The 26,007-nt window shown below is 33.8% G+C and overlaps 2 protein-coding genes across 2 annotated transcripts in view; both read right to left on the bottom strand.

Annotated features, from left to right (window-relative positions):
* Nucleotides 1–9,596, bottom strand: part of Dscam3 (Down syndrome cell adhesion molecule 3) — a 109,663-nt gene extending 100,067 nt beyond the window's left edge. Inside the window, exons 1-2 of the mRNA XM_089696855.1 lie at nucleotides 9,554–9,596; nucleotides 363–534 (exon numbers count right to left, since the gene is read on the bottom strand). Of these exons, the coding sequence (XP_089552981.1) occupies nucleotides 363–534; nucleotides 9,554–9,596 (215 nt within the window). The remainder of the gene's footprint in view (nucleotides 1–362; nucleotides 535–9,553) is intronic.
* A 10,999-nt stretch (nucleotides 9,597–20,595) lies between these two features.
* Nucleotides 20,596–24,793, bottom strand: LOC149488159 (uncharacterized). Its single transcript, XM_089695802.1, has 8 exons — nucleotides 24,739–24,793; nucleotides 24,067–24,354; nucleotides 23,460–23,601; nucleotides 23,105–23,247; nucleotides 22,671–22,913; nucleotides 22,036–22,152; nucleotides 21,716–21,860; nucleotides 20,596–21,246 (listed from the first exon to the last, which is right to left on the bottom strand). Exons 2-8 carry the CDS (start codon nucleotides 24,152–24,154, stop codon nucleotides 21,195–21,197), a joined length of 930 nt encoding a protein of 309 aa, XP_089551928.1. The 5' UTR covers nucleotides 24,155–24,354; nucleotides 24,739–24,793; the 3' UTR covers nucleotides 20,596–21,194.
* Nucleotides 24,794–26,007: the final 1,214 nt, after the last annotated feature.

Raw genomic sequence — 26,007 nt, forward strand, 5'->3', positions numbered from 1 at the left:
GTCAGTTTAAAAATAAATTATGTAATCATTATGCTAAGGAGATGGAAATGGTAAAAAAATACTAACATAAACTCCGCACTTTTACGATATAAAAATAAGATATAATTTCTAAAACACGTAAAATAACAACTCATATTATATTTTATACAATATTGTTTCCCCTTAATTTCTCATAACTGCTTATAAGTTTTGAATAATTCTACCTATTCTTTTGCTGTTTAGAATTATAATATTATGTTCGTAGTACCCTGTAACAGTCAATTTTATCAGATTTCTGCGACAAAATATCATACACACAATCAATAAACTATCAATCATTCGTTACCAAACATAAAATTCGCACAAAATCTTCGCAATCTTACCTGAGTCCCGGACTATCATCCAGCTGAGTCCCATCAGGTAGTTGCCAGGCGATCTGTGGTGATGGGAACCCGTGCGCCGCGCAGGAGACCCTGGCTCCAGAGCTGTTGGAGAACACCAGGCGGGAAGGTGGCTCCATGAGGAACACTGGGCCATGCTCTTGGCCATCACCACCTGGAAGGATTGGAGCTATAGAAGATCCAGCCTACAAGAATAGGTTTATAGGTCTACGGTGAAGATACGGACTGTGATAAGTCGTCATCAGATTTGAAATATATAATGAACAGCAGCTAATGTAATGATGTAAGTGGGCAGATGGAATAAAATATTTATAAAACAAAACTTTAGCCTTAAACATTTATGCTGAAAATAAAAAAAAAGTCATCCTAACATTATTCCCTCTATTTCCTTAAACAACTAAATAAAAGTCAAATTCTGTTTCATCCAGCGCTACGAAATTATTTAGAATCTCCGTCATATTAGACACAAATGGACACCATAATTTCGTAGTAAAGCGGTCAAGTGACGTTTGATATTCAACCAGCTGGTGTGTACAGTGACCACGCTACACCGCCCGGGGACACGATTAATCTACGTTTAACTTTTATAATAGACTAGCCAGTGTCCGATTTGTTAACGTATAGATTTTTTTTTCCTAATTGCATAACCTGTTTGCTTTATTATTATGTTAAAAAAGTGTGTGATAACTTTCTAAAGAAATTTGTGTAAAAGTTGAGATAGAAAGTAAGTAAATTTTATTTTAATGTTTATAAAATATAATATCTCTAAGTACTTAACATACTTTGTATTAGTCAATTAAATCTAGCATCACAAAATATAATGTATCTATCCTCCACAAATTATTATCAGTAAAAAAACAGTCACGTCAAGTTTCACTTACATAACTACAACCAAGCTATCTGCAAGTTCACATTATTTCTCAAACTATTGTTAACTAATGCTAAAACATTGAGTTTAACAACTGCAAGTACTACAATAATATGGATAGTTGAGTTTATATCGGGCAGGTTCCACGAACAACGGAATAATACGCAACGTTATATTGAGTTTTAATGGGATTTTCGAGAACTCATGGGTACACGAAACTTGTTTGTTAATTTTCATAATTTTACTAAACGTGACCCTGTCGACATTTAAAACAAAAACTGTACAATAACTTCGCTTGTTGTGTTGGGTTCGTGTGTATCCTAGCGCTCTAGCACCTCTTATATAAATATAAAATAAAATATAAATATATATTTTTATATCTACTCAAAAAGTGATTGATCTACTTTGAATTTTAGGTACTCTCGGTAGTTATACCATGACATATAGGCGGGCTTGCATTCCTGAGTGTCTACTTTCACAGCTCCGAAAAATATGGAACCAACTACTTTATTTTCCTGGTCGAGTAGAGATGCTAGGAATTTAGGCATAAATTTAATCATCTTATTTTTATATTTTACACTGTGATCTAGGAACAAACGGATCTAGTCTTTAATATTTTTATTTCCATCACATATTTTATTTCCAGATATTACAAAAATCTTTATGTAAAAGTCAGCTTCAAAACACGCCAACCGTGCACAATAAAAATATACGAATGTTAATAGCCTGTGTTATACAAACCTAATTATAAACGTAGTCTCCAAATGAATAATAAATCCATAAACCGCCATGTGCAAGCACGCCGAGTTAAATCTTTTTAGGTCAACGGGCAGCTGGGAAGTCACAGATTAAAAAAGGCTCTTATGAAAATTGTTCAGGCTTGTTCTTTCACTACTTCGACTTTAACAAGTTCACGGAAGTTCTAATGTTCAAGCGAGTTACAGTTTTATGGTTGCGATTTACGTTATTAGTGTTAAATCTGGTTTGTTTTGATAAGTAATAAAAAGATCACTGTGATTTATTATGTATAGATTGATAGTGTTGTAAAGGTTTTTACAAAATTTTAATAGGCTTTAATATATCAATAGTTTATTGTTATGGTTTGACAGTAGATAAATATAAAAGTTGTCTGTGTAACGCAAGAATTTTGATGCATTTTTTTAAATTTCCTGAAAAATAACAAATGTGTTTTATTTATTTATTCCTAACATTACGAAACTACTGTACAACAAAGGATTTTTCAAACGTATCTTAATGAAAAATTCTCTAAAATTGCTTATGTGATATTAATATTTTACTCTTCGCATATTTTTTATTGAGTGATTATTCTTGTTTCTAAAACGAAACAACGCCATGATAAGTATTTTTATACGTCATAAAATTTGAATTATGTATGAAATCCCCAGAAATATTCTTGTTTGACGGCAATTTGTAAATTTTACCGTTTATGAATTATTCCATAAAATTTATACGTTTCCCAAAATGTATTCAGAAAGGGAAGAAGTACCTATTTGTTTTATTATAAGAGTAAACAATTTTACATATTTGAGATTAAAAACGATGATAGAATATTATGATTTATTACAATAATATTATTTACAAAAATGCAAAACTGTCACAACCAGTTGGCGCCATAATATCATGTAAACTGAGTCAAGATGACGCCTTCGTGCGAATGCATAACATTGTATAAACTGTATATAAATAATATAGACGAAGAACTTTCTCAGTGATTATACTTTAGCAGAAATACAAACATAAACTCCTAGAAAAGGATGATTTATTCATCGTAGCATAGTTGTACAAGCTGCGTAGCACTGCGCTACGAACACTGTAGACAATGCTACGCGCTTAAAATTCAATGTATTATAATATATTTGTTTAAGAAAGTAAAGAAAATAAAAAAGTTTCCAAGTTTTATGTCGGGTTTTTATGATAGAGTAGCAGAATACAGTTGACCGCAGTGATATTTTTAAAATGCACATAAAATCCTTTGTTCAAATAAATTGTTGCATATGCATACTTTACACCATCTAAACAAGAATAAACTTTTTGCAGTATCTTCATTAAATATTCCATTATTCATCATCTAATATAGAAGACAATACAAAGAACCAGAGCCTATCATATAACGTTAAAAATGTTTCGTGTCATAATATTCTCAACACCTTTGAAATAAGATCTAAAATCGCGTAGCAGGGGTTAAACGCATTAACATATAAACAAGGTGCGTTGTATTTTACAGTCTTAAAGCTAATGAAACTCGGTTCGGGAGTTCGTTATATTTTTATAAGCTTGATAAAGAAATTAAAGAGTGAAACGGCGGAACATTTTCCTCGATCATACCAGCTGCGTGCGTACACATACATTTTTAAAAAGGCACTCAAGTCATAATTCGGCAAGTGTCGGCGTTAATGTGAAGTGTCTTAATCAACTAGAGAGTATGTACATTGTGCATGATTATAAATCTGGGAAAATACAAAATTTATTACCAACTTTTCGCTTTTGTAAAGCATACATTCGTATATGGGTCAGGGTTGTATAAAGTCCAGGCTAGCTCTTACAGAATTTAATTTTTCAAACAATCATTGATATTTCAAAGGCATGTAATACGAAAAAAATTTTTTACTGATAAAATAATAGAAATTCTTAAATTCACATTCTCCATTATTTCTTTGTACATATTTATTTATATCGTAGAATCCATACTAATATTATAAATGCGAAAGTAACTCTGTTTGTCTGTCTTACTCAATCACGCCTAAACTACTGAACCAATTTGCATGAAATTGGGTATGGAGATATTTTGATACCCGAGAAAGGACATAGGCTACCTTTTATTGCGAAATAATAATATGTACCACGGGCGAAGCCGGGGCGGACCTCTAGTTTATAATATATTAATAATGAAAATTGTTTTCCCAAATAAATTGTATTCCATCACAGACGTACAACCAGAAGTGAACTCCAAACTTAAGTTGGAGCAAGTATATTCAAAACTAGCCAAACGTTAAAGGGGCCATCCATATAATATATTATATAATACAGTACACTACTGTCCGCTGTATGTTGCATATTACAGCGGGAGAGGCACTTTATGAGGCCATGTTTCATTCCCTTTGTTTACGCACAATGCTTGTTAGAATTTACAGTTTTTACGAAGCATACACGGTGTTTATTGTTTTAAAGTCATTGTTGAAACTCTGTATTGTTTAACGAATTTACCAATTTTTTATTCTGGTTAGGGAGCCAGAAGCAGATTTTATGACCAAGTTCCTCTCAAGCGGTAATTAGTAAAATGCATCAGAGTATAGTATTATAAAGCCTCGTGAACGTCAGCTGGAGCTCGGTTGGGGGGATGAGCGGCTGTAGCCTCCCACGCACGTAGGAAAAAAAAATACATTCATTCATTTCCTCTCAGCTAAAAATTTGTCAAATTGTAGCTTACCCAATATCTCAACGAAAAAAAATAATCAGCTGGTTACAGCATGGTGTATTATACGTCAGCTGGTGGCTCGAACATGAAAAAAAAAATATTATTTTCCGTGATTTCCTCTCAAACAAAAATTTACCTGATGATAGCTTATATGTAACTGTGGATAAATATATAAGTCAGCTGGCTGTATCTTGGTGGAAAAACCGTCAGCTGATACTTTGAAACTTATTACATAGGAGTTAGACAGAAGCATCTATTGCCAATTTATATGCATCAGCTGACTAGATTTTCCTCAACTTATTGCTAGCTGATTCTTTTATTTATCGCATCAATATATTTTTAACACTCTCACTCACAAATTTTCATCTGAGAGGAAATGACGATATCTTTATGGAGTTTCTTGCCGGTTCTTCTCCATAGATACTGCTTTCCGAATCGGTGGTAAATTTAAAGAATGTAATGACGATTCAAAAGTGCTTCTGGAAGAAGTCTAATTGAATAAATAAATGTTTGAGTTTGAGTTTGAGTTTAATTATTCGACATTACGCTTCAATATAAGAGTTGAGTTGAAATAAACATTCAGTATCAATATTTTTGAAACGAATAAGTATGTAATCAAATAATTTTATATATTTAAATAATTAAATAATCAATTAGCAATAAATGAACTAGTTACTCGATAAATAATATTTATTATATAAACTTGATAAAAAATTATAATGAGATTTATTCGTTTTCGCTCTGACAACCCTCCATGGGTTTTTATCTTCCATATATTCCTTAATGCTGTAATAGGCTCTCTGAACTCATACGTTTTTTACATAATTTTTAAATTTAGCACTACTAAACTCTTTAATACTATGAGGAATTCTGTTGTAAAAAAGTATACCTTGGCCCATAAATTAATTTTTAACTTTAGCTAACCGGTAAAATGGCATTTCAATTTTATTTCTGTTCCTTGTGCCATAACGGTGTCTTATCTCCTACTCTTGTGTGTAAGTCTGCGTTTTTGTGTACATATAAAATATTATTAAATATATACTGTGATGGTACAGTGAGGATACCAGTATTCTTAAAGAGATCTCTTAGTGAGTCCCTAGCACGTAAATTATAATATATAGAGCGTATGGCTCTTTTCTGTAATATAAATATAGTTTCTATATCTGCAGCCCTGCCCCATAGCAGAATTCCATAGGACATAATGCTATGAAAGTAGCTAAAATAAACCAATCTAGCCGTGTCTTCATCGGTGAGATGCCTTATTCTTCGAACTGCATATGCAGCTGAACTAAGCTTAGCAGCGGTGGTGGCAACATGGGCCCCCCATTGTAGCTTCTCATCTAGTGTCAAACCAATCACAAGAAAAACAGTGGAATCCACAGGGTATAATACCTCCCCGTTTAAAATAATATCCCTTTTCACCTTTTTTACATTTGGAAGGATAAATTCTACACAATTTGTTTTTTTTTTTTGCATTTAATAATAAATTATTAGCAGTGAACCAATTGGATATGCGTAAAAGAGCAGAGTTTATTATATTGTTTTTTTTATCGAGTAACTAGTTCATTTATTGCTAACTGATTATTTAATTATTTAAATATATAAAATTATTTGATTACATACTTATTCGTTTCAAAAATATTGATACTGAATGTTTATTTCAACTCAACTCTTATATTGAAGCGTAATGTCGAATAATTAAAGATATCGTCATTTCCTCTCAGATGAAAATTTGTGAGTGAGAGTGTTAAAAATATATTGATGCGATAAATAAAAGAATCAGCTAGCAATAAGTTGAGGAAAATCTAGTCAGCTGATGCATATAAATTGGCAATAGATGCTTCTGTCTAACTCCTATGTAATAAGTTTCAAAGTATCAGCTGACGGTTTTTCCACCAAGATACAGCCAGCTGACTTATATATTTATCCACAGTTACATATAAGCTATCATCAGGTAAATTTTTGTTTGAGAGGAAATCACGGAAAATAATTTTTTTTTTTTCATGTTCGAGCCACCAGCTGACGTATAATACACCATGCTGTAACCAGCTGATTATTTTTTTTCGTTGAGATATTGGGTTAGCTACAATTTGACAAATTTTTAGCTGAGAGGAAATGAATGAATGTATTTTTTTTTCCTACGTGCGTGGGAGGCTACAACCGCTCACCCCCCCAACCGAGCGCCAGCTGACGTTCACGAGGCTTTATAATACTATACTCTGATGCTTCTGACGAATTATCTCTTGAGAGGAAATAATGAACCCAATTTGCACCTGGCTCCCTAACTGGTCCGGGAGCCAGCAGCAGATTTTATGACCAAGTTCCTCTCAAGCGGTAATTAGTAAAATGCATCAAAGTATAGTATTATGAAGCCTCGTGAACGTCAGCTGGAGCTCGGTTGGGGGGAAGAGCGGTTGTAGCCTCCCGTATCAGCTGACGGTTTTTCCACCAAGATACAGCCAGCTGACATATATATTTATCCACAGTTACATATAAGCTATCATCAGGTAAATTTTTGTTTGAGAGGAAATAACGGAAAATAAATTTTTCTTTAAATTTAACTTTCATGTTCGAGACACCAGCTGACGTATAATACACCATGTTGTAACCAGCTGACTATTTTTTCGTTGAGATATTGGGTTAGCTACAATTTGACAAATTTTTAGCTGAGAGGAAATGAATGAATGAATGTATTTTTTTTCCTATGTGCGTGGGAGGCTACAACCGCTCACCCCCCCAACCGAGCGCCAGCTGACGTTCACGAGGCTTTATAATACTATACTCTCATGCGTCTGACGAATTATCTCTTGAGAGGAAATAGTTAACCAAATTTGCACCTGGCTCCCTAACCAAAATAGTTTTAGAAAATGTTCGCAAATATCAACGTACAAATGAAATTAAAACCTATTATTTCTATAATTTACATGACAAATATTTGTATGGTTAGTAATTTATTAATGAACTTTCATTATTCTTTTATATTAGCTTGCTCCATCACTTTTACTTGTAAGAACATTTCAGATTACCATTTTCATATTCACTTACCCAAGTCGAAAGAAGTAACATGTAGAAAACACTTGACAAACCAAAATGTTTAGAGTATCAGGATCGTGTATCGTTTAGATTTACATTTTAATTGGCTGGAGCTGAAAAACCGAGCTCGTTAGAACAAAACATAAACAAAAGCAATTTGGCTTCTATTCAATCAAATGAAAAGGTTAAAACGCCAAGCGTTTGTTGTTTATTATATTATTTGCTTTGTTTGGCTAAATGTATAATTATTATTTGTTGTGTAGTTCTTCGACAATTAATGTGAAATATAATTCGTCTAACTCTGTATGTAGCAGGTTAAATAAATAGTGTTGAGTGTGTGTAGGCTTATACATAGAACGTTATTAATTGTACTTGAATAATTTGTTTGTTATATTGTTGTATAAGCTGTTTGGAAACTAATAAAATAAAATAAAAATAAAAATCTCGTGAATTTTTAAATTTGTAACATGTGTATATTAAATATTTTTAACTCACAGGATAAACATAATATCTTCCATTAAGCCATAAAATTCGAGCCTCCATACAAATATCATTTTACTTTAACAAGTAACATTAAAACAAAGCTTTTATCCTAAAAACTAGTATTTTCAATACATTTTACACGTTTTAAAATGTTTTAGGGACGTCTCTTACATTTATAGTGTGTGAAAAAGTGAGGTGAAAATACGATAAGTGCTTTAAACTAACGTAATCTCCTTGTATATCGTGTACTGCATTTATACATAGTATCTGCAAAAGGAATACGCGAGTTTGTCGCCAACGCTCTACATCATAATATTATATAATGGATAAATAATAAAGTATATTAAACATAGATACATAAAGTCAGTGATCAACCTTTTGTGTCCTACCAGACCGACACATTATTTTTTCTTCATCTCCACCGGGAATCGAACCCAGGACCCCTCGGTGCTACGCTCACGCGTCAACCACTATACCAAGGAGGCGATAAAACATACATACTTCGTTATAAAAGCCCGCAAACCACTTTGTATTTGGGTAAAATTTACAAACGGTTTAGTATATTTACTTATATGAGAAAATGATACCCTTTGTATTATATTGTTAAGTGCTAATTGGGTCTGATACATACCATATTCATATTATTCTAAATCCTTCGTCATAAGTGAAGAATGTATTGTTTTCAAAAGAAAAATAAATAAATATTTCTATACGAAGTAACCCGACGCTCTGGCGACATTTTCAGGCTTGTGACGATAAACTATTTTTGTTTTTCTTCTCTTCAATAATGGGCACTCGTATTCATAATATTTTAGTAGCAATAATATTATGGATAGTTGAAGGCTGTTTTTTGTAATACAAACTAATATATCCGAAGTATTATCACAAATATTATCGAAAGTGATTGGAATACGAAGATATATAATATATTCGATATATTTTCTTAGCAAAGATGTGTTTTTTTATTTAACTTGCGGAGTAGATGAATGAAACCAATGAAAATTATTCTTAAAGTTTTCAATTATACTATACTAGCTAACCGCCCGCAGCTTCGCCCGCTTTGTCTAAAACCTAATAAATTATATACTAAAACCTTTCTCTTGAATCAATCTATCTATTAAAAAAAACCGCATCAAAATCCGTTGCGTAGTTTTAAAGATTTAAGCATACAAAGGGACATAGGGACAGAAAGCTACTTTGTTTTATACTATGTAGTGATTATAAATTAGGACTAAATTATTAGACTTAATCATTTCTTAACAGAGAAAATATTCTGTAAATTTAAACCTCTGAATCGCACAAAAATATCGATTTATAATTTTAGTCTTAAATAATATTATAATAAACACTTACCCATGATAAATAAAACAATAACTGACACAACCCACGAGACCATCTTGGCGCGTTCGTCTCACATCGCTGGCTCAATGTTTGACGATCTGGAACAAAAGAGTGTCCTTATACATTCATACATAAAGATGGAAACTAAACATATAGAATAATAAAATATGTAGGGAAAAGAGGCCTTCAATTAAACTGGAAGAAAACTATGTAGACTTAATAGTTAAAGGATAATTCCTTTTAGATTATTATCCTAAATATAAAGAATTAGGCACTGATGTACAAAAACAATTGATTACGCGAAATTTAATATTGGACCAAAGTTCCAACAAATTTGGTTCATAAATACAAGACAAAGAATCATGACAAAACCTCACAAGTGCGACGTTATCCGATAAAGCGACCTTCGCAAAATCAATAAAAGCTCCGAGATAAAAACAATTAAAATCGCCATAAATCCACATCACCGAGTTCTCGATGACTTGTACTGAGTTGATAAACTCGAGTGGCCGGATAAGGCGGCTTAATTACACTTCTAGTTTTTACGACTTCGGAATTTATTGAGTCGCTGAAAACACGCAATGTAACGCGAACTTGGAGATTGCGTAGTTTATTCGGATGGGATTTTTATGTAGCAGGGCACAACGGTATCAGAGGCCTATTTAAATGAATAATATTTTTTTTCATTTAAAAATGTAATTTGATAATATTTGGCTGTTTGAATAATAGTGTCAGCTTTCAATATGGAAAAATAAACCAACAATTTTTGTAATTTATGTGTAAACATAATGATTCAACTCTATTGTGTGAAAAACAATAAATTAATCTACTATATAAAAATAAGTTAGGTTTTCCTTCCTGACGCTATAACTCCAGAACGCATGAACCGATTTCCACGGTTTTATATTCGTTGGAAAGGTCTCGGGCTCCGTGAAGTTTATAGCAAAGGAAATTGTCTCTGGTAGCGAAACGGAGTTCGCCCGGTTTGCTAGTTTTTATTAAAAAAATGTCATCTGAACTTTTACAAACAATAAGAGATATTGAAGCAGTAGTTCCTAAAATGTAGCCTCTAAACCTTCAATTTAAAAACATTTTACTAAAATATACAGAGGTATTTTATGAAAAAATTCAAATACTACAGGTGAGAAAAAACCGTTCTTAAAATTAACACTACAATCATTATGAAACTGGTGCACGTGGCATATAATGCGAGAATATGAATAACAAAGCAAATCTACTGTAAAATAAAACGAAGGCTCACTACCGCAGCTTAATGAGATCCCATTATATTTTTAAATTTCTATTAGTCCAGAGTCTAGGATACTTTCCAATTTTTCTGCCATTGCTGCGTTTCTATCTGCGTTCTATTTTAAACTGAATTCGTACGGGTAAAGAGTAGATATTAGTTTGGCGTGGGATTGTAAAGTTAAGGGTAGCTCGCAATCAATTATGCAATCCGTAACGAACGATAATAAAGGCAGGTGCTTGAAGCTTGACAAATCTAATTAGGGTCCTCCATTAGCCGAGTATCATCGGCATTTTACGATTACGAGAAATATAAGTTTAATTCGATTTATCGCTTTAAGAGGTTTTGTGAATTTGCTTTGCGTCTGCAAATTGGCATCCACTTTGTATCAATTAATTTATTTCCATAATTTTCATGAACATTATTATTTCTAATTAAGTCGAAAAGTGCTTATAAAGTTGTCTAATATTTATTTTATCCCATTACAGAATGTATACCAAAATTCTGTAATTTTACGAAAGTACCTGACTTAATTAGCTTATATTTTGAAGTATTTTGCATGTATCTCTTTTTTAACTCGTTGTGTGCATTTTAATCAATAAATTATACATAAGATACTCTATTTCATTAAGGTGTAATTTTAAAATTTATTATTACTTCCTAGGTCAATACTCTACATTTTATTATAATGTAAAATGGTAAGCAGTCATCACAAATACTATTCATATACACTGACCATTCTTATGAATGAGTTGTTTAGTGGAAATCGTTAAGAATGAATGCAAGAGAAAGAGTATTCAGTAATGAATGTTACCCACAGAATGTTCTTATACTGACATACCTACAGTTATTCATCCGTCTAAAGCGTTTAAGCGCTTTAAGCCATAACATATGATAATGAGACAGCATTCACTCATTCATAAAGTAATTATTACTACAGAGAAATGCTGAAGAAACTTTCATAGTTCCTTTCATTTCAAATAAAAAGATATGCAACGTATTCTTGCTTTTATTTACACTTTCATAAAAGTGACGTCAATAAAGTATTGAAATGCATTAAAAATGAGACACAATTGACTCTATACCATTGGACGTAAAGGCCAGATCAAAGACATTCGTCTGAATGACGATTAAACACCCGGCAGGATTATGTTCATGTTTCAACTGAATATACAATATTATTTTCTATTTATAATTTCCAGCAGGTGACTGATGAAAGGCTAACCGAACAGACAGAAGAGTGTTAAATGATATAAAAATGCTACGAAATAATTACTTTTCTGGGTTTTATTTCATTTGAATAGTGAAAACGGAATACCAAGTGCTGGGAATCCGCTTGACTTGTTGTTGTAAATTATATCTAAATTTTAATGGCGTTTTTTTACTTACAATATTATTGGGTAAATGTTTGTACGTCAACAACAGCTGTTAAAATACGTGTTTTTTGCATTTTTGTGAAAAAATCTTTCTTTTATTTCTATTCTTTTCTTCTTATTTGATTGTATACTTAACCTGTTTTTTATTATTTACTCAGCAGAGATGCATTTAAGCGATAAGGCCTCCATTTTACTTTAAATTTCTTTATGCATTTATTGGCTCAATAAAGAAATATGAATTGAAATTAAAGTGAATTCACTCTCTATTGATTATTTTAGATTCAATGAAAAAAGTTATTATAATAAAAATAACTTCTACCTAAATATTGGCTTAATAATTCGAAGTATCTTTAGTGAAGCTAAAATACATAGTTGTTGAATATAAATTGATGGTTTATTTGCGTAACTGAAAGCTTTTTAGAAGTTCTCAATACGATAACAATAACTCAACAAAAACAGAACTGTATGAAAAGTATCGGATTTTTTGTTATTCCTGTGCGAAATTTCTTTGTTGAATATACGGACTATACACTAGTTTTGCACACAGCTTTGCTCCCATTTCTCAAGTGAGAAGGTTTTGCGAGAATATTTTATTTTTATTTATTCTGTGTTCCAAGCTCACAATATTAATTTTCTTAGAGATATAATTATTATAGGTATATTTTTTAAGAAATTAAGTTAGTAGGTACATTTTTTAAATGAATTAAATTTTGAAAAAGAAATCAATTCTAAAACATTAACTGGGAATAAAAATCACTTCAACCGAAGGCATTTGAAAAATTTTGGTTTTAAAACTAATTGTATTTTCCGCTGAGACGCCAAATCTGTGCCATTCTTAAATTTCATTTAATTTTCATATAATATAATAAGATAGTGAAAGACTGGAAATTTAACAGTATATGCGTTGCTTGCATAATAAAAGCACGCATGCCGAGAATGTAAGAATATATAGCGCAAAATATAGGTAGAGAGCTAGTATAGAATATAACATAAACAAAATGACGAAAATTTAACATTTGAATACAATAAACTAAAAAGGTGAGTTTTTCGTAAACAACATCGAAGAACCCTCGTAAAAGCTTCGTTATAACAATTGTCACGTAAGAGCTCGAATATGAACATTTCTACAATAACAATAAATGTATACAAAAAAACTGCTTATATATTATTATGGTGCCCAAAATTTATACCTTTTTCTAAGTACATTGTTAACCTCTTACTGTGCGGCTTTCGTACCTACATTTTTATACAGTAATGAAACATCTTATATGGTTTAAATTAAAACTTATACTTATATATTTTAGGGTAGGATGTACAATAATTATGTAGTTTCATCATTTTTACATAATACTAGCGGTCCGCCCCGACTTCGCCCGTGGTACATATTATTGCGCAATAAAAGGTAGCCTTTGTTCTTTCTCAGGGTCTAAAGATTATCTGTGCCAAATTTCATCAAAATCGGTCCAGTAGTTTATGCGTGAAAACCATACATACATACATACATACAAACCTTTCCTCTTTATAATATTAGTATAGATAACGTATTATAATAAATCATATTGCCATGCTTAAAAATATGTGATGTAATAGGTTGGACTTACCGTTAAGCTTAGTTTTGTCTACAGCCCAATAAAAAGGATTTCTTTATTATAATGGTATTTACTATACGTTCTACGTTGAATACGTTCAAAAGATTCATTTGTAACGAATTATTTTAGCTGTAATAATGTTGTAAAATTTTATATGAAAAAAAAAAATGAAAAAATATTTATTTGGACCCACATTATATGAGACACGACAATCGCCTAAAGTAGGTACTAGACCTGTGCTATAGGCGATCGACGCTTATCATAAATACATATATACAATATTATAATTAAGTTAAAACTTTAACATATTATTGTATAGTAAAATGATTATTCACTTCAATCATAAGGACTTATTGAGAATCATCAAAACTCGATGACAATAGTCGACTCGCACTTGACTCTTAACGTCCAATTTTTAATTTCGGTAATGCGACTTTTGATCATATTGGTATGAAATGTAAATTGGAATTATTCACTGATATTGTATTGCTTTATCCAATTTCAAACTTTCATTTCATACATAATTATTAAAATAAGCTCTATCTTAAGCTCTACCTACGTTATTTTTATTTTTAAATAATGCATATAAATACGAAATAGTGAAAATTGTTATGTAACTATATTTAACTTGTACGTGAAAAGCTGTTTATTTCAGTACCAGTTATTAATTTAAAATGAGTATTAATTATATTATAGTGTAGTTTTATATTAACATGAATTAATTTTAAACGTAATTAACATGTGCTTGGTGATATAAATAATTATTAACATTTCATTATTTCATACCGTTTTAATTTGTAAATCATTACGTATCAGTTTTATTAATATTTGAAAATAATAGACACATTTAAGGGATAAATAATTTAACACCTTAACTACGTTTATCTGTTAAAAATTATTCGTATTTCTAGGACTAAATAGATTCCTTAGTATGCTATCACAATAATTCTCACTTTCATTAAGGTGGAATATGACTGTCTCTTACCGTGATTTTTTTTGTAACTGCAGCTGTAAGTAGGTACTGTAAAACTACTAGACCTTTCATAAATAATCGTTCACATTAGGATGCTAAACTGCTCCTGATTGACGAAAGCAAATAGTTCATTGTATTTTTTTCTCGGGTTAACCCAACCAGAACCGGAAGCCACCAGATAAGCACCTAGTTAATTTTTATATTAATAACTAATTTCTGTTAGTATTTTTTTTATAATAAAGAAAAATAATATTTTGATTGTTCGTTTGCCACGAATAAATTAACAAAAACTAGGAGATTTATTAAGGCTAAATTTATTTGGACATTATAAAACTACATCTTAACGAATAACATAAGCTTTCGGTCAAATAGGGGCGAAGCCGGGGTAAGTGGCTAGTTGAGAAACCAGTAATCAATCTGTACTCATGATATAAACTGCTAAGTAATATTTTATTTCTATATAACTTCCTTTTTTACATTAAACGTAAACAAAATTTAATATCTATACTTGTAACCATGTAACCAAAGGACAGAGCATTATAAACATTATGTTATCATGAATCCACGTGGATCATAAATCGGTCCGTCATCTGTTGTTGGTGTAAAATATATCTCATTTCTTAAATAGGTCACTCGCAGAAGGTTAGCACCTCATATTTATCCTACATACAGTAATTACTGTCAACTCCATACCGTCTCACAAATATTTATTCGAGTCTGAAAACTTCACTCAAGCTCCACTCAAAGCTACGCATCAGCTGATCGGGAGCACATTGAATACGCAACTCGAAAACTTAACAGGCACTCGTGGAGACCTCAACCCCGCAACTCGCAAGGATGCTACGTACCTAGTTTTATTTTTCTATTTTCCTAGAGGACGGTTTGACGCGGACGCGGGACCGCTTGGCGCGGCGGCTACAGCCTGACTAAATCTCTGCGTGGAAGCCAGGTCAGGTCATCTATTGAGCTGAGTTCAGATAAATTTTGATAAATGTTTTAATTGTTTGTGGGCTAGTGACTGTGATTGTCTTGGGTTGTGGCTTAAGTAGTGATTTCTATGTAGTATTGTAGGCATAATGTAGAGTTAAGCAGTAAAGTCATGTCTCTACAAAAATATAAATTATTTTCGGTGAGCTCTATATTTTTTTGAAAATATGTATAAATTGCATGCAAAATAACATAAAGATTGTTTTTATAAAAATATTTTTCGAACGATAACACTGTTCTTTATTGCATAACAATGAAGGTTGGGAATCTTAAACGTGATAATAGTGTGAAAAGTCATTATAATTTATTTAAATAAATGTAAATATTATATAAATTTAATTAAATTGTAACGTCTTATTATATAACATAAAATTTCATATAATACAAAAGCTTGGATACATTATTATTTGATTTTAAATTTTCCATCGTACTTAAAAATACAAGACACGGATATCAAATTCAAGTACATTGTAGTCAGGACTTTACTCAGCATCCCTCACACACAAAACAAACGCACGCACACAGCCGCAAGTGAATTTGATACATTTTTTGTGTGTGTATTATTCAAACGTAACTCCTCTATCACATCTCTATGTGTGTGTTTTTGAAAATGGCTGCCTTGATTTCAGCGCATGCGTGAAATCGTACACATATCTTTGCAATCACCGATCGAATTTTGAGTCTTGCATGCATTCATTTTAAGTTGCATTTCTCGTGCTGACTACAAGTTAACTTTGCCAGGAAATGCGCGCTTTTGAAGTTCTTGGGTAAGGTAAAGGACTCTTACTGCGTGTAGAGAAAGGAAATAAGTCGTGTTTTGAGCAGTATGAGTGTGTGGAGCCCTTATGTTCGTGCCAGGCCTTTGAAAACGCCTTAATTAATAAAGATGAAGGAAAATATTACGTTTTGTGGACATCTTCAAGTTTCAGCATTATATTTGCTCAAAATACAAATCAAACGGGTCTTAATAAATTATATTCATTAAATTTGTTGCAGTTCGCTCAGTACATTTCAAAGTAATAATTATATGCATGTATTTTAAACGTGAAGTACGTAAACGTACCTACCTACGAATAACTTTAGAATAAATGGGAGTTTTAAATGTATAATCTAATCTAATCAGTAGTACCTACACTCATTTCCTTAGATTCATTTAATAATAAACTATTTTATAAGTATTGAAGTTTTCATCCTCAAAGTTTCTCCTACTTAATATTATATTTACCTACCACACTTTTCTTCACAAGAGATTATCCAGTCATGCTTTGTCCTTTGTTAAAAAGGGGCCTAAATTATGTGTGATATCTTTTGTCGTGGGAAAGGAGCATCATGTTCTACACTCGATTACTTTGATGTTGTGTTTAACACGAATACATAATTAAGTCTACTATAAAAACAATTATTTTTATCACATACGTAAGAACTTGTTAGGCATTTTCCAATGTTGTTACCTTCTAATTCGAGAGTGGCCACATTCCTCATATTATATCATCCTCACGTTGATAAAATCCATATCTCATCGCTTAAATTATCATTAGGTCATGGGTTTATTTTTTTATTAAAACATGAATATTATCAATATAATAAAATGTGAATCAAAAAATGTACAAAATATGATCTAAAGATAACTATAGCATGATGATATTGAAAGTTAAACTCTTGATTAGATTCGATTGAATGATTCAATTCGATTCTATTTGGGCACATCAGATTTTTTTGCGGATTCAATCTATTTTGCGGATAAAATCTAACCTTAAAACTAATTTCTGCTTATAGCTGTGCTTATTTTGCACGCCTCATAAGCGAAGCGTTGAGGTGGGTACTACTGTCACTTCGCGCAAAACATCTGATTTTTCAAACTTAAAATGTCTTTATGTATCATACATTGCACTTGTAAGATAAAACATACACACACATATTAAGAAAAAACACTATTTTTAACGTTCATGATATTTTTGATGTCATTTTTGTTATTTAAACTAGTTAAAAAACAGTTTAAAAAAGTTCTGTCTTGGACGTCCGTGTGTCTGTATGTGCGGATCCTTTTTCTTGTTAACACGATAGCGACCGAAATACTTTACTAATCGAGTCTTTTTTTTTCTCTTACGCTTGAGTATGCTCAGGAATAGAACCCTTTCATTTTTCAGGGTCTGATTCGATGTGGTTTAATTGTTATTAAATAAACAAAAATAATAATTAATAAATATTTATTAAAAAAAAAATATGAGGCGTGCACTTTTGGATTTTCCAAATTATTTAAACCTATCATTGTGAAATTTTACAAACTATTGCCCAAGATTGTAAGAGATAGTAAAAATGAACTGTTAAGCTTAAGATTTAATAAAAAAATAATCAATCTGAGTTCTTTGTGTATATTATACTTATTAATAAATATCTGACATGTAGATACATATTCCATCAAACGCGAGTATTTATTAAATTTGACGGAATTACTCAAATTGTGTACTCAAAATTATTAAAAAAAACGTTGTAAGTACTAACTCTATGTATAAACTGGATGGTATATGGATGAAATAATGTAACAACTGTTCTCATTATAGCCAAAACATAAATACAATGAAATAGTAGTCACAAAGAAGGTAAACCTTGATCAAGTTTCCAGAAAAACATTGAACAACTAAGTCTTATTACAAAGGGTCAAGCAAATTCTACCAACTCCAACTAACCTGGATTCTGGATAACTCAAAACTTTTCCGTTCAACACAATGAAAGGGTAGTCTTCTTTACTATGTTTTAGCGATAGTACCTTATAATCCATACTAATATTATAAATGCGAAAGTAACTCTGTCTGTCTGTCTGTTACTCAATCACGCCTTAACTACTTAACAAATTTGCATGAAATTTGGTATAGAGATATTTTGATACCCGAGAAAGGACATAGGCTACTTTTTATCCCGGGAAATAGGATAAATTTTTTATCCCGGAAATCCCACGGGAACGGGAACTATACGGGTTTTTCTTTGACTGCGCGGGCGAAGCTGCGGGTGGAAAGCTAGTAGGCTATATTTTTCCTTCTTAAATTATGTGCAGATGAGAGGCTTAGTTGTTAAAGTTATTACAGGATGCTCAAGCTGAAATCATTTATATAAAAGTTTTTCAGTCCCTTTGTGCCTTTTTATTCACTCCAAGTTACAATGTGACAATTAAGACATGGGAAATTTCACGAAAATGATAAAAGGAACTCTCATGAGTTGGCGTGAGTTGGGTAATGATAACATTAAAGGTAATTTATTCAAGCAATCAAACAGGAAATGCCTTTATTTTGTATATTCTTTTTTTCTGAATTGTTTTATTGTATGTTCCAGCTTGGAACTTTGTTTAATTAAATTTTAAAATCATAAAAAAATATCTTTTTACAACCATCCATGTGAATTAATTATAATTATTGTATGATAGGTAGTTATAGTAAAAACATGAATGTTCTTTAATTTTGATCTTAATATCTTTGTACCATGACTTTATACAATAAATGATTTATTTATTTTATTTATTTATTTAATAATTTCGAAAAGATTGTAAACTTTAACAAAACAAAATACTTTCTTTGAAAATCTGTAGTAGACATCGTTAAACACATATGTAGAGGTGAAACGTCACCGGAGTGCCGATCGGAGGGACAAAGAGAGTTGACCTCCGCTGCCAATGACAACCTTTGTTTGGTAATTTATTGGAACTATTCCAATCTTTTACGTATAAATTGAATAATTCTAGAGTGAATTTTAGTTTAGATGATTTTTTTTTCAGTGTTTATTTTTTTAATAAAAAAACGGCATGGAAAGTTATGTGAAGATAATAAAAATTTAGTTCTCTTTTACCTGGTACCTTTATTAATGGTCTATAAAACAAAATTTAAAAATAAAGCTGATTATCTAAAGCTATATTATTAGCTAATTTAAATTGCTCTACTCTACTAGGAATGTTATAATGTTCAGTACAAGTATTTAAATCTAGCAATCAATATTCACATCATGTACGGGAGATTTTCTTTGCCTCAAAAATTACATCATTGCAATTCGGCACAGCTAGGACATTGATAGAGCGGGTCCCAGTGTCCAATTAGGCTGGCCCTCGAGTCGCTCTCAGCTCTCAGAGCCAAAACACAACACTCCTTTCTGTCTGTTACACTTTCGAGATTGGCGGTAACGGGATGGAATTGCTAAGTATGACTGTGTTTTTCTGTTTTGTAACCTAGTTTGACGTTTTACCGATGAACTAGCTCACTGCCCGTGGTGATTCGTGTGTTTATGTTGTACATAGTTTAAAAAATCGACACTCGTATAATAATAATTGTCAATGAGTCAGTGATGTACAATTTATTCTATTAATTCTTTGGTAAAATGTATCGAAATCGGTTCAGTTGTTTTGATGTACAAATGGAGCACGCTATAATATAAGTGTCGTGATCATATTCGAATAATATGTTTGTACCTTGTTCAACATAATGCCTTAATCTGCAGATTTTGATTTCTTTAAATTTTCCTTATCGATGTGGACAGCCAATAATAAAAGAAGTATGATAACCATGTAACGTATAGGAAAGGTGTTTGCACGTTTTCACTTCAGGCACATTTTTTTAGTACCGGCTAGTGAGCCTTTTGTGCTTTTTTACTAGTTACGAACTTTTATGAATCTCTATCGGGAATATAACTTAACAATTACATATTATGTTTTGTGATGTTTGTAATTAAGGAAGGTCGTATGGAAACTCTTATCACATTCTTATATTATTATAGTATTGTAAAACTCAAAAAAACTTATATTGTGAAGCGATGTGCATTATACTAATGAAAATCTTAATAAAAACCAAACTAGCTTAGATAATAGCGTGTGGGTTTGAGATAAGTGAAATAAAAGGCACAAATGAATCTTATAACTTTATTATTATCTAAACAGATATTTACAGGGTCGGCAGTGTACTTTGGCGTAATTAACATAATACCTTATAAAACATTGAGCAAACATACGAGACTTGCTAATTACATAACTAAATTATATATTATTATAGCTTAAAAAGTCTAAACATTAATAATTATTATGTATTATACAAAAGTAATCACATAAAATAAACAGTAAAAAAGTCAGTGGTATATTTTGACTAGTAGTATTGTTCAGTACTTTTTTTTAATATAGCTAAGAACTACAGAAAGTCCAACGTAACTCGATATAAAATTAATACAATGCCTTCTCTCGTATTTGTAGTTTATCCTTAAACATACAGTAACAAACCTATTCAGTACCTATTACGTATCAAAAAAATATTTCGAAATTTACAATTTTGTCCATTTTTGTCGATGATAGATACATCTCTATATAATATCCAAATAGGCCGCGAATAATTCGAGTTAATTACAAAATTAGAAACTTTAACTTTGTTACAAATAAACCAACAAATCGTTTATATCAATCTACTAACAGTAATAATTATATCTAGTCGCTTATAGCAGTCTTTATTGTCGTTCTTCAAACGTGTATTGTAAAATCTCGCCTCTCCTGTTCCTGACGCTGCGGGTATCTGCGGATATAATAAATAAACATTTTTAAAATAACGCCATCTAGCAGAAAATTTCAAAACTCTTATGATTCGGAAAACACAGTTTTATAAGCCATGCTAGTGTTTATAAAAGACGCAACTAGATGGCGCTAAACGCAAGAACGTATTAGACTTTTTGTTTCTTTAACCTTTTGTAGAGGGCGTCTAAATAAATCAAATTTATTGCGTTACAGACGTTTTTTTCTGACTTTCTAAGATTTTGACGGCTGTAACGTTTGACTGTGCTAACGCACCGTGTTGCGTGCACGATGCTGACAGCCGTAATGATTTAGGTACATAGATTATTTTTGAAACTTCTTTGGGCGCGTTGAGAGTAAAATTTCCAAGTCACATCATAGCAACACCGTCACGTCAAGAAGTAAGGCCACGATTTTTGTATTTTTGAAGTTTTCCAAAGAAGTTTGACTTCTGACACGCGCACGACCTATACCTGTGTGCGCTGGGCGCGTGTCGGCGCGGGCGGCGGCGCGCGGGGAGGCGCGCGGCCGACGCGCACGACTCCGCGCTCGAGTCCGTCACGCCGCGGAACGACTCCTCTGGGAACGCGCCGTAACTCTCGGCTTTCAAGCTGACATCTAATAAGTAAAGATAATATATATTAAAGCTTATCATTTTCTTTCTTCTTATAATTGAATTTAAAGTATAATATATAAAAAAAGTATCATAGTATAACAGCAGTTTATCTTCTCCTCCTAAATCCTACTAGACCAATCATATTATATTTCACTATGCAGTTCACCAGTTACATACCCTTGGCGGGCTGGTAGCCGGCGGCGCTGCACTCGGCGCAGGGCGAGCCGCTGGACTCGGAGTCAGACTCACCGCGCCGCACCATCAGCGTCATCGCGCGTGACAGCGTGTACTCGTCTGGGAATGGAAAGAAACAAACATTTAATTACACCAGGACTTTTAACCCATTAGCCCGGTTTACACGCACACTCTTTACCGCGTGATTGAGTGCGCGGGATTGAACGCGGGAAAGCACGCGCGCTGAGGAAAGAGGAAAGATTGTGCGTGTAAACGATAATCACGCGCGATTGAACGAAGAAAAGCATGGCGCGTTGGAGTGTGTGCGGAGTGGACGCGCAATCTCGTTCTCTCTGTCATCGTTTAAATGCTCGCTCTTTCCCGCGTGAAAGCCGAATCGCGCGCGAAAGAGCGTGCGTGTAAACCGGGCTATTGACCACCGAGCGCCCCGATCGGGGCGCGACACAATAGATTATCTATCGTGTCTGTGATTCCGGGGACTGATGGAATAATAGTAGGTTTATAAAAATGAGATTCGTTATAGTGACCTTGACATAAAGCAGAAACCACAGCTCACGGAATGTTCAAAAATATTGTCAATACAATGCCCAGTGTCATAACTCATAACTGATACCCACCTGAGTCAGCTGGATCGTGGTGGTGGTGCCGTGGCGGCGCGGCGCTGAGCGGCGCGGGCTCGGCGCGCCCGAACGTGCGCAGCGTGCCGCTGGCCGCCGTGGCCCCGCCCACGCTGCCCCCCGCGGGGCCGCTCCCCCCCACACCGCCCACCCCCGCGCCCCCCACACCCGCACCCGCGCCCTCGTTGCACACGGCGCCGCTCGACATGCTAAACGTCGCGTACGGACTTATCTCGTACATCTCTGTTGAAAGAAATTGTTTATACAACATTTGAGTGAAATAAATTAAACCTACTGGGCCTTTTTGGCTACTGATTATCCTTTTGTAGGAATTTTACAAAATGTATTATTTTCGTTCTACGGTCTACCTCTATAACTGCTTTTTCCGTTTATGACCTTTGATCCTTAGCACTTATTTTTCATGCCGTTCTTACCTTGTTGTTCCTTTTTACTAGACTTGATAGGTGACGAGGTGTACACCTGCTGGCAGTTTCTCCTGTTGTCTCTTTTTTCCACCGACTTGTCTTCTTCTGACACGCTGCTCGGCTCGTAGCCCTTCCTGAAGCATTTCGCTGTGCTGCTGGAATAAATTGATTAATTGATAGATTCAAATATAATAATTTGGAAATTGATAGATGCGATTAAAATGAAATTTATATCAATTGCACCTGCTGATGATTTAGGTAATATTGGCATGGAGATAAATTAGAGTTCATAATAAATAAGCGAAATTTAAGTAATTTGATTTGTTTATATATCCACGCTCACTACTCCTACTATGCCACTGACCTCCTCTTGTACACAATAACAGCGAGCAGCAGCAGCGCGGTGGCGAGCGCGGCGGCGGCGGCGAGCAGCGCCAGCGCGCCCGCGCCCGGCGCGCCGCCCGCCGGCCCGTGCGCCGGGAACTGCGCCGGGGCTGGGATGCGCTCTGCAATATACGTGGAAATAACAATACACCTTTGGTTTTTTAAGCTATTGCATAGCTTCTATCGTGGGCCTTGAGCGTGGGGACCGAATCGAGAAATTCCGTAACGAAAAACCTCACGATCCCCACTCCGACGGGCGCGGAGGTGTGGCTTGAAGGCACGCTATGAAATAGCTTTACCGCGGCAGTCCCCGAGTGCCACACGTCTTTTTTTATTTTAGTTTATGCCTATTAAAAAATCTGACAAATTAGGATCATGAGAACAGATAGCAAACGGTACGAGCCAAAAAGGGAGATTGATATAAAATAAATGCAGAATAGATTTTATTATTAGACGATTTTGTGATTCTGCAGATCCGGTTCGAAGGACCAATGAAGGTACGTGTTGAGTATCAAATGAAGCACAATACAAATTGCTATAATGAAATCGTACTGGTGTCATTAATCAAAGTAGTAAAATTATCTTACCACCAGTTTCTGTAAGCGTTGAAAAGTAATATGTAGCAGTTGTCACGCCAGCGGTGGTGGTTGCGACTATCCTCAAATGGTACCACATGGCCGGTCGCAAATCGCAAAAGACAAACGGATGAGGTTCCAACTCTGCTGTTTCAGATCTCCACGAAAATTCTTCGAATCCTTTGATAGAGATGATAAAGTGGATCAAGGGACATCCGTTGCAGTCCCACGTGAGGAGGTTGAGTCGCACACAACTACTGTTGGTGGATATAAGGTGTTTCTCCAGCGCCGCCTTTGATACTACAACATAAAATTTTAAAATGTTATCGAAGCGGCATGGTAGGCGAAAGTAAGTAAATTAAAAATGCATATTTTTGTTGTACTTATTTAAAATTTTAGGTCAAGTTATCTCAGAAGTATAAAAACTTCTTCGACTGACAGTTGATGTAGAATCAAATCAATCAAGTATAACCAGTCAAGTATATTAAGAGAAGATCGGTGATTAGAAGCGTTTTCACTGGAGCGGTGCGGTGTCTCTGCGTCGTCTTACATAAAGTTGCCGTGTGTTTTGCAGCAGATTGTTCCTGTGTTTTGGTGCGGTGCTGTAACGCATTTTGAGCTCCCGGTCTGATGAGAACTGGTGGCCCGTTAGCCGCTAGCACAATGTTAGCGCGGTGTACTCACGCGCGCCGAGCGTGGCGGCGTGCAGCGCGTCGCTGTGCGGCGAGGCGCCGGCCGGGCCGCGCGCGCGCGCCCACACGCGGTAGCGCGCGCCGCACGCCAGCCCGCGCAGCGCCGCGCTGCGTGCAGAGCCAGCCTCCTCGCGCGACTGCCGCGGGCCCTCGCCGCGGGACCACTCCAGCGTGTAGCCTGACACGTAGCGCAACGATTTATACATTTGTATATATAATATATAATACTATTATAAAGGCGAAAGTTTGTAAGGATGTATGGATGTATGGATGTATGGATGTATGGATGTATGGATGTTTGTTACTCTTTCACGTAAAAACTACTGAACCGATTACAATGAAATTTAGCACACATATAGAGGGTAACTTGGATTAACACATAGGATAGTTTTTATCCCGGAAATCCCACGGGAACGGGAACTATGCGGGTTTTCCTTTGCAAACGCGGGCGAAGCCGCGGGCGGAAATCTAGTTTGTATATAAATTTATTGAAAGCTGAGATAACAATATAACAGTGGTAAGATTGTCGAATACGATTGGTCGTATTGTAATAATCTATACTAATATTATAAAGAGGAAAAGTTTGTAAGTATGTATGTATGTATATATGTATGGTTTTCACGCAAAAACTACTGGACCGATTTCAAAAATTCTTTCACCATTAGAAAGCTGCATCTTAACTGAGCAACATAGGCTATATTTCATTTTCAAAAAAATTAGAGATCCTTACCAAAAATGCAATAATGTAACCCAAGATGTAAAAAATCCTCAATACAACTTCTGTCATCGCATGCGCTGCGGAATCTATTGAAGAAAGAACAAAATAATTTGGAAAATCCAAAAGTGCACGCCTCATAATTTTTTTTAATAAATATTTATTAATTATTATTTTTGTTTATTTAATAACAATTAAACCACATCGAATCAGACCCTGAAAAATGAAAGGGTTCTATTCCTGAGCATACTCAAGCGTAAGAGAAAAAAAAAGACTCGATTAGTAAAGTATTTCGGTCGCTATCGTGTTAACAAGAAAAAGGATCCGCACATACAGACACACGGACGTCCAAGACAGAACTTTTTTAAACTGTTTTTTAACTATTTTAAATAACAAAAATGACATCAAAAAAAATAATTTGGAAAATCCAAAAGTGCACGCCTCATAATTTTTTTTTAATAAATATATTTATTAATTATTATTTTTGTTTATTTAATAACAATTAAACCACATCGAATCAGACCCTGAAAAATGAAAGGGTTATAG

The sequence above is a fragment of the Colias philodice genome, chromosome 6, assembly GCF_061535455.1.
Source record: "Colias philodice isolate Cphi_HAF_F1 chromosome 6, ilColPhil1 Martin Lab GWU primary, whole genome shotgun sequence".
Taxonomy (NCBI): domain Eukaryota; kingdom Metazoa; phylum Arthropoda; class Insecta; order Lepidoptera; family Pieridae; genus Colias; species Colias philodice.